Source organism: Phoca vitulina, unplaced genomic scaffold (assembly GCF_004348235.1).
Source record: "Phoca vitulina isolate PV1807 unplaced genomic scaffold, GSC_HSeal_1.0 scaffold2, whole genome shotgun sequence".
Taxonomy (NCBI): domain Eukaryota; kingdom Metazoa; phylum Chordata; class Mammalia; order Carnivora; family Phocidae; genus Phoca; species Phoca vitulina.
The window spans coordinates 72,509,859-72,520,241 of NW_022589705.1; the positions used below are offsets into that span (position 1 = coordinate 72,509,859).

At 42.9% G+C, this 10,383-nt stretch overlaps 1 protein-coding gene across 1 annotated transcript in view; it reads left to right on the forward strand.

Moving 5' to 3' along the window:
• SNIP1 (Smad nuclear interacting protein 1) overlaps positions 1-5,554 on the forward strand; it is a 10,943-nt gene extending 5,389 nt beyond the window's left edge. The window contains exons 3-4 of the mRNA XM_032387578.1: positions 2,898-3,496; positions 4,095-5,554. Of these exons, the coding sequence (XP_032243469.1) occupies positions 2,898-3,496; positions 4,095-4,359 (864 nt within the window). The 3' untranslated portion in view covers positions 4,360-5,554. The remainder of the gene's footprint in view (positions 1-2,897; positions 3,497-4,094) is intronic.
• The last annotated feature ends 4,829 nt before the right edge of the window (positions 5,555-10,383 follow it).

The following is a 10,383-nucleotide window of genomic DNA, read 5'->3' on the forward strand; positions in this document are numbered from 1 at the left end:
CTTTGGCTCAGGTCATGATCCCAGGGTCCTGGGATCGAGCCCCACATTGGGCTCCCTGCTTGGCGGGAAGCCTGCTTCTCCCTCTCCCACTCCCCCTGCTTGTGTTCCCTCTCTCGCTGTGTCTCTCTGTGAAATAAATAAATAAAATCTTAAAAAAAGAAAATGGATTTTCCTGTTATTTTGAGAGACTGTGGGCCAGCTTTTTAGTATCTTAAAGATATAAAGCCAGACAGCCTGGGTGGTGTGCAGTGTGAATTGATCAGGTACTGCTTTAGCTATCTCAGAATGCAGCTCCCAGAACCACACCACCCAGATGAAGCCTGTCATCCACTTGTGGTTTTTTTCGTTTTTTTGGTTTTTGTTTTTTTCCAGTGTACAACTGGCAGCTCTTTACCTGTGGTTTCTAAATGAACATTTTACAATAAATCCTGGGACTTTTAGAATGGAGCTTTTCTTTTCTTTCTTTCTTTTTTTTTAGAGATGTTATTTATGTATTTGTCAGAGAGAGAGAGAATTGCAGAGTGAGCACAAGCAGGGGGAGCAGCAGGCAGAGGGAGAAGCAGGCTCTCTGCTGAATAAAGAGCCCAATGCGGGACTCCATTCCAGGACCCTGGGATCATGACCTGAGCCCAAGGCAGATACCTAACCGACTGAGCCACCCAGGCGTCCCTAAAATGGAACTTTTCTGTGCTTATTGCTGTTTTGATGTATCTTCATTTGCTTATCTATGTTAACTTCCCTCCTTACCTCAAATTATCTCCTTAAAAGCTAATTTCTGTGTGTTAATCAGCTGGAAACTTGGAAATGGCTCTCAAGCAAAAGGGCTTGACAGGCGGTTGACACTAAGTGACTTTCACATGGGTTAATCCTAAGGAGGAATGCACGCAGCCTCTGACTTAAGCATCACTTGTGCTTGCAGGCATTCTCTTCTCTACACCTGAACCACAATTTAAAAAATAAATTTATTGATTGCATGCTCATTGTAATAACGCAGAAGCATATAAAGTAAAAAGTGAGAGTATGGGATATGTAGTGTATGTTTACTTCTCCCATTATCCCCCAAATTGCAGGCTCCCCCCCCCCCAAAAATCACCTAAGTCCCCAGAGGCAACCATTCTAATAATTTGATATTTATACTTCAAGACTCTATTATACTTATGTTCTCCTTTTTTCCTTTGTTTTAGTATGCATCTCTGTGTGTTTTCCATGCAAAGTTTTTAATTCAAAAAAGGAACCATGGGGTGCCTGGATGGCTCAGTTGGTTAAGCCTCTGCCTTCGGCTTGGGTTATGATCCCAGGGTCCTGGGATCAAGCCCTGCAATGGGCTGTCTGCTCAGCAGGGAGCCTGCTTCTCCCTCTGCCCCTCCCGCTGCTCATGCTTTCTCTCTCTCTCTCTCAAATAAATAAAATCTTTTTAAAAAATTTTTAAAAAGGAACCATATTATATATATTATCCTACTTACCAGTAATTGAAATCTTAGGTATTTTGTGTTATTTGGTTATATGATTAGTTATATGCTTTTCCATAGTTTTTACTAATTTTGGCTGGTCTACCCATCTTTATTTACTTACCCTGTGCGATGGGGTGGGGCAGGGGCAGAGGGAGAGAGAATCTCCAGCAGACTTCCCACTGAGCATGGAGCCCGATATGGGGCTCAATCTCACGACCCTGAGATCATGACCTGAGCTGAAATCAAGAGTTGGACGCTTAACTGACTGAGCCACCGAGGAGCCACGGTCTATGCCTCTTTAAAATGAGGACTGAAAATAATTGGTCATTGGAATAGTGGATGTACAGTCTTACGGGGATTAGAATACAAGGGAGGTGGGGGTGATGACCTAGAGTCTGTGGCTTCTTTTAGTGACTCATTTAATGAGGGATAAAGGGCATAATGAGATTAGTTTGGTAGGTGGTGTTGGCAAGCTTGTGAGTATCTTAAGGTAGGAGGGATGGGGGTCTGAGCCTCCCTCTTGATGCTTGTCTTTGGAGGCTAGGAAGTCTAGAAAAACTGAGTCCTGCTCTGAGCAAGCAGGCCTGTACTTGACCCCTGTGTGTAGCATGGAGAAAGCCTTGGGAGCAGGGGAGGCAGTGAGATTTCAGTGCTCAGGATTTCCTCTTTATCTTTTCCAGGTGGGGTAGCCTTGCTCATAACGTGCAAGACTCCCTCTTGAACTCTGATGTTTTGGTTATTAGTAAGGATAAGTTTATTATATTCATGTGTTCATTAGATACTTATTTCCTAGGAAAATTATTAATATCCTTTGCCCATTTTTTTTCTGTTGAATTGTCTTTCTTACTGATTTATTTTCTTATTGGTATATTAATAGATGTTATGTGTTGCAGTTTCTACAAGGCTGATTTTCAATACTGAGTCTTTTCCAAGAAACCATGATATGTTTATTAATTTTTTTCAGATCTTTAAAAAAGTATCAATAAATTTTTACAGGTTTCTTACATGTCTTACATACTTCTTAAGTGTCTTCCTTGGTATTGAACAATTTTTGTTACTGTTGAAATGAGATCTTTTAAAATTATTACATTTTCATTTTTGATGTAAGAGAAAACTAGTTTTTTTTTCTTTACATGTTTATCTTGTACATGACTACTTAGCTCTGTTAGTTCTGTTTTCTGTATATGCTTCCCAATGAGTGTGCCTATAGCTCCTCAAGTTTCTAGGGCTCTGAACCTGGACTTGCAGCGTTAGAACTGTAGTCGGGTGACAGTGTGGAAATAGTTTGTGTAGCCTTGCAAGGGAATACAACCACGACTGCTAACCTTGTTTCTGTGGGACATTTTGCTCTGAATGCCAAAGTCCAAATCACAAATGGCTTTTTGAATGCATCTTGTTCACAGAATGTGGACTGCCTTTCATTTACTGGATCTCTTTGAATTTCAGGAACGTGAGGATCATCCCCGGAGAGGACGGGAGGAACGGCAGCACCGGGAATCATCGGGCCAGGAACACAGGCGAGCTAGAAACAGTGACCACGACAGACACAGGGGCCATTCCCACCAGAGGAGAAGCTCTAATGAGAGGCCTGGGAGTGGGCAGGCTCAGGGACGGGACCGAGACATTCAGAATCTACAGGTTCAGGACGCAGAGCGGGAGTTTTACAACGCCCGAAGACGGGAGAATCGCCAGAAGAACGAAGTTAGTGCTGGTGGTAATGAGTCTCAGGAGTTGGTTCCCCGACCTGGTGGCAACAGTAAAGACAAAGAGGCACCCGCTAAAGAAAAGCCAAGCTTTGAACTCTCTGGGGCACTTCTTGAGGACACCAACACCTTCCGGGGTGTCGTCATTAAGTATAGTGAGCCCCCAGAAGCACGTATCCCCAAAAAACGATGGCGCCTCTACCCCTTTAAAAATGACGAGGTGCTTCCTGTCATGTACATCCATCGGCAGAGTGCCTACCTCCTGGGCCGGCACCGCCGCATAGCGGACATCCCAATCGATCATCCCTCCTGCTCAAAACAACACGCGGTCTTTCAGTATCGGTGAGTGTGCGTTTGCAGGAAGAACCAGAAGTGCGTGTAGAAGCTGAGAGTCTCAGGATTACTAACATTTGTGTACACGTGTATGCAGAAGAATCCCATACTCCTCAGATCTAATCTTCGTTTTAGGATTATGAATCTAACCACTCTTTGAATAATCACTTACATGTGTCTAAAAGCATCACATTTGGTGTCAGAGATCCAGATTTTGAATCCTGCCTTGACTCTGACATCAAAATCCACTACTTTATTCCCGTTGGGACAGGAGCTAAAATATGTTGAAATATAGGTTTATCTTGATTATAAACAACACAAAACGTATTTTCTTAATCATGGCAAGAGTTCTTGGATTCTGATTTAAAATTTTTAATCTACCACGAATTTCCCTCCCCTGCTCCCTCAGCAACCAGTTCTCGCCTTTTCTATTAAGTATATTTAACTTGCTCCCAATTTCCAGATCAAAGGCCATACCTTCCCCTTGATTTCCTAGAGTTTGGACTTGAACTGTGTTCAAGCCAGGTAATTTACATCGTGTAGGCAAAATGCTGGATGGTCTGAGGTGGGATTTTGCTCACAAGTTTCTCTCTTTTATCTCTGCTAGGCTTGTGGAATATACCCGTGCTGATGGGACAGTTGGCCGAAGGGTGAGGCCCTACATCATTGACCTTGGCTCAGGCAATGGAACGTTCTTGAACAACAAGCGCATCGAGCCACAGAGATACTATGAACTAAAGGAAAAGGATGTACTTAAATTTGGGTTCAGCAGCAGAGAGTATGTCCTGCTTCACGAGTCCTCCGACACCTCTGAAGTAGACAGGAAAGAAGATGAGGATGACGAGGAGGAGGAGGAAGTATCTGACAGCTAGCAAACTAACAGCTCAAACTCTGGAAAGACCTTTCTTTAAAGGTTTTGGGATTGAGTCAGAGAGCACCATGGTTCTCTCTGTAATGCCTCTTAATGCCTTAAGTCTTTCCTCTGTTGCTGACCACCTTCTGTTATGGTATAAGAAAACTGACTTCTGTTTGGTTGAACTTTTTTCTGTGGCACATCAGCCCCTTGCCTCTGGGCATTTGTTTTCAAAACAGTCTCACCCAACACATCGTGTTTCAGTAGAAGCATCGTGGCTTTAGTTGGTGCTTTCAGAACTGCTGCCTAGGAAACTACAAACCCTTGGTTCAAGGGGAATTGTGGCTTGTTCTCTTTGTACAGTTACTTTATTTATATAGTTGTTAAGCTTTGTGGACTGGGTTTGTTTTTGTTTTTGGGGCAAACCCCTGAACAGAGAATCTTACTAAGCTTTGGTTGTCACCAAAACAGCCTCCATTATATACCAAAGCTTTGACCTGGTTGAGCTCTTGAGTCACAGAAGTTGATTTTGCACTTCATTTTTGGGGGGTGGGAATTTACCACATGACCTCATTATTAACTGTTGGACTTAAACAGATGCTTTATGGAATCTGCTGAAGCCTACAACTGTACAGGAAGATCCTGGCTACCGCCAGTGGGTGCTGATATAACGTCATGAGAGGCTAAAATGGGTCATGGATCGGTTTCCTGTGAGAGAATTCTCATTTCTCCATAGAGCATGTACATAACAGTTTTGATCATCATATCTGTTCAACTTTGCATTTTTATTCAAATGTTATCTCTTTCCTTCTTTGCAAAACAGTGTCATTTATGTAGCACGGTCCTTGCTTTATTCTAACAATGTATGTATATGTGTAAAGGAGGTTGTATAGTTGACACATTTCATCTTTTTAAAAAAATGTTCATAGAGGTTGTATTTACTTTCCCAAGGCCGGAAAGCAAGGGAGTTGCCCTGTTTCCTAATTTTCCACAGAGGAATATGTGTAAGTAGCAAAGTCATAACTACTTACATATACTGTGTGTGTGTGTGTGTGTGTGTGTGTGTGTATAAAAGTGTGAGTGAAAGAGCTGCATACTGATTTTCATATGAGAATGTTTTGTGATGTAAATAGGCGAAGGCCTCCCTGCATTTGAATAGCAGGTTTTCATTTGTATGTATTTTTGGGATAAAAAATAATAAAATTTGTAAATATAGCCCCATTTCAAAGGGTTATCTTTTCTTGGCAGAGGACCTTGTGTTTATAGGTCCATTTGCAGCTACAGGAATCTTTGTATCAGTATTTTTGAGGTAAACATAGGTAGTTGCAGAGGGTGTGCTGGGGCGAGACCAGGAAATAGGGAAGTTGGGGCCAGCAGCAGCTCTGGAAGCCAGACCTTCACACATCAGCAAGTGAGTGCTGGTCCTATGGAAGCAGCAGTGTTTTCTGAATTGGCAGCGAAGGGGTTTTCCTTTCCAGAATAGTGCGTTGGGGCAGGTTCTACATAGCAGCTCTTGTACCAGTTGATCCCTGTCTCTGCTATGTTGCCCTTGGGTGGTGGTGGCTTGGGAGGCGGGGGGGAGGTGATGCAACTGGGTGCTGCTGCCCACCATTCCTCTTGGAAACTTGTGATGCTGTGAGATTGTCTTTCTCCCACCTACCCACGGTAGGTCCCACCTACCCATGTGGACTCAAGCCTAAGTGCTGACTAGTGTGGGGAGGGGCAGCTGACTAGTGTTTGTGCAAAAGAAAGGAAAAGATCCCCTTAAAGAGTGAATACTCAGTGAGGTCAGTTAGATGTAGGGAAGCTCTAACGAGAGCCATTAGCATTCCCCCCCACCCATGTGCTACACACTGGCCACTGTGACTGCTACTTTCCTAATTTTCCTATCTGCTGTAGACCCCCTATTGCATATGTGCATGTCTGAAAGGTAGGTTTTGCTTTGATGGATCTGGACCAATGGCTTTGTCTTTCTGGGATGAGGCAGTAATCTGGCCTCCAGGGCCTCCTGTTCAGTTTGTGCTCCTACTACTGCTTCCAGGTAGCCTTGGGCTTTGCCACAAACACCATCCTGCTGGGCAGCATGATAGGTGACCACTTGGCCTACATTCTTCAGTAAGAGGTCCCAATTGTGAAGTAAACTTGTTTTAGTGGAGGAATAGCTTCTTGCATTAAGAGATTCTAAATGCCGAACATCTGGGAAGGTGCCCCCCCCCCACACATACATACTTTTTTTTTTTTTAAGAAAGAGGGTCCGGGTGCCTGGGTGGCTCAGTCAGTTAAGCGTCTGACTTTGGCTCAGGTCATGATTTCAGGGTCCTGGGATCGAGCCCTGTATCAGGGTACTCGCTCAGCACAGAGTCTGCTTGTCCCTCTCCCTTCACCCTTCTCCCTGCTTGTGTGCGTGCTCATGCTCTCATACATAAAATCTCTCTTTTTTTTTAGAGATTTTATTTATGAGAGAGAGCACAAGCAGGGGGAGGGGCAGAGGGAGAAGCAGGCTTGGCCCCCCAGCAGGGAGCCAAATGTGGGGTTCGATCCCAGGACCTTGGGATCATGACCCTAGGCAAAGGCAGACGCCCAACTGACTGAGCCACCCAGTGCCCCATAAATAAATAAAATCTTAAAAAAAAGGGGGGTCAAAGAAAAGACATTGCCCAGCTCCAAAGCCAGATATCACTGGCGGACTTCTCATTTGAAGTTGACATAATCCTAAAGCTTTCTTCTTGAATTCTTTGCTTGGAAATTCATGTTCCTCCTAGCTATTTGCAATTTCTTTATTCTCCACCTGTTCTCCCCACTGGCTGCAAAACATTGCTGTCAAAACCAAGCTATCAGGACGCCTGGGTGGCTCAGTCCTTAAGCGTCTGCCTTTGACTCAGGTCATGATCTCAGGGTCCTGGGATCGAGTCCCATATCGGGCTCCCTTCTCAGCGGGGAGCCTCCTTCTCCCTCTGCCTCTGCTCCTCCCCCCTGGCTCATGCTGTCTCTCTCTCTCAAAGAAAGAAAGAAAGAAAATCTTAAAAAAAAAAAAAAGCTATCTACAAAGCAGCCCTTTGTTTCAGAGCCCCTCTCCCAAATCCTCTGTGGTGGTCTACAGTTCTGCTGAAGAATTGGACAGAATTTTCAGGTTTTCCCCATCAAACCTCTTCCTAGTCACCTAGTTCCCTCATTTGGACATGGACAAAGGATACCTCATTAAGAGCAACTGGTGACGTAGCTTTCAAATACTTTTATTGTATTCTGGTGATAAGTGAAAGCAGAGTAATCAATTCATTAACAAGTTTTTTTAATTTATTTTTGTATTAGTGTATGGAATATGCCAGTATATAATATAGCTTGGTTTTAAAAGGCTTAGAACGGAAATACATAGTTCAGGTTGATTTTTATTTGATACAGTGCACAGAGGGTTATATATTTTAACATCCTTCCCTTTGTGGAAATTAGTCATGGATGCAAGGAATGGGGTGAAGGCATGTTAATGAAAGCCCAAGTGTGACATCAGCGAGCTAATGCCGGCTTGTGTGATGGCATTCCGAACCCACAACATTCCTGGGTATGTGCATTTATACAGACAAGAAGCCTGCTTGATTTAAATTAAAGCTTTGGAATTTAAAGCTTCATCTGGTCTCTTCGGGTTAAGTTTCCTTTTATCAAGTGGGAAATAATTGAAAAAGACAGTTGATTTGTTCACATTTACTCTAAAGTTCAAGTGAGTTAATCCAACAAATGATTGCATAAGTTTACTGTGCTAACAGCTGAATTACAGCTGTGAGTTAGAAATGCAGCAGTCATCTGGAAGTGTACCTTGTGCAAGAGGTGGCATTTGCGGTGTGCCTTAGAGAACAGGTTGGTTTTGAACCCGTAGTAGAAGAGGGCATTGTTAGAGACCAAGCAGTCCAGGGGACAGCAGGACTGGAGTGGGGTATGCGGAAAGAGTTCTGTAAAATGAAGCTGTTTCCCTGAAGTCCCACAGCAAGGCAGAGAGGTAGAGCTAGGATGAGAAATCACCTCAGTCCTGGTTCAGTGGTCTTTGCTCTAGGCTATTCCCTCCCAGCTCCCTGGCAGTGCTTAGTGGACAGATTTGAGGGAAAAGACAGCTGGTACATTAGGCTTCTTGATTCATAGTGGTTCAAAGAAATCACAGTGGTTGGGCCTTTCAGGGGTAGACAGTGGCTCAGGCAAATCACCAAGTCAGAGCTGCTTGGAAATCATCATGTTGATTCATAAAAATACATAAACATTCAATAATCAGGTGCCTAACAAGTGCCATGAGCTAAGACTTCGATGATAAAGTTGGCCAAAACTTAGGAGCACACTCTATGTACAGGTGCACTTCTAACCATTTTTCATGAGCATTAATGCAAGCTTGTATTATTATTTCTATTTTGCAGATGCAAAAACCGAGGCACAGAGAAGTTAAGGTCACACCGGGATTCAAACTTACTCTGGTTCCAGGTGCCACACTCTTACCCACTGTGATATACTGCCTCTTATGTAGTTGTGAGATGTACAAGGTCTGGCCCTTGCAGAGCAATATAACTAGCAGCTACAGACAGTGCTAGATAGGAGCAGCATTGGGGATTGTGGAAGCATAGAGAAATAGGATTTAACAAAGCCTCGGGAGTCAGAGAAGAATGAAGAGCCAGAAGAGGTCAGTGGGGTTGAGGAAAGAAAGCAATATTTCTAGGCAGAGAGGCTAGCACTTAGAAATGCCTGAGGTGATAAACTAATGAGGTTTTGGAAGCGCTCAGAAGTTCAATAGGGGAAACAATGAGTGAGACTTCTGGTTTCTGTTAATGATGGCCTAAGCTATTTTGTGTGTGTGTGTGTGTGTGTGTGTGTGTGTGTGAATCCTCCTGCTGCAAGAAGCCAAAACTTCTGGATAAAATATAAGCAAAAAAATTTCTGAAAGCATTCAAGAACTGACAAATTAGTAAAAATGTTATCAGGTCAAAAGAGAAGATAAATAAGAATTCGGGGAGAAATGGAGCATAGATCAAACCACATTTGACCTAATGGCAAACCACATTTGATTCTAGCCAATCAGACCTTACCCTATGTTGAATGGGACAGAATCAAAACCCAGAGCCCACATACAATGAATAGACTGTTAGAAGATGTTTCCCACAAAAAGCTGGTATGCCAGAGGGCTATCGTTTTCAGAGTAAAAGAAGTGATCAGAAATGAGATCCTCCCAGGGATTTGCAGCCTGGGAGCTCAGGAGAATTCAAGCCTTGAACCTGGCTTGAGATGATCCTGCACTATTGATGCCTCCAGAAGTATGATAGAAGTAAATGAAATTACTTTTTGGAGGAAGGGACTTTTTTTTATCTCCTCTCCAGTTACTTCCACAGTTTTTTCCCTGCAAAGATACAATTATTTTTTTAAAGCTCACCAGAAAAGTTACTGTAGGTGAGAACCAACAAGAATAACAAACTGATTCTCAAAGACTTAGATACTTGAATTATAAGATACTATAAAATGTACTATTCTCAAAGAAATGATAAACTTGAAAATAGAGGGAACAAGAAATGGCAGCAAGCAAAATGGAAATTTTTTAAAAGACCAACCAAAACTTTTAGAAATGAGAAATACAGTAACTATAAAGCCATCAGTGGATGGCTTTAACAGAAGCTTCAGGGAGAATTAGTGAACTGGAAGATAGAAATTATCCATGCACATAAATTTAACAAATGAAATGGGCCAATTTCTCAAAAGCCATAAACTACCAAAATTCACCTGATATGAAATAGATAATCTAAATAGTCCTGTAATTATTTAAGAAACGGAATTTCTAATTGGGAAAGCTCCCGGGGTGCCTGGGTGGTACAGCTGGTTAAACGTCGGACTCTTCGTTTTGGCTCAGGTCGTGCTCAGCGTGGAGTTGGCTTCAGATTCTCTCTCCCTCTCCCTCTGCCCCTCCCACTTGTGCTCTCTCTTTCTTTCTAAAATAATTAAAAATAAAAAGCTTTTCCAAAAAGAAGTGTCCAGGCCCAGATGGTGATGGTTTCACTGAAGAAGCCTACCAAATTTTAAGAAT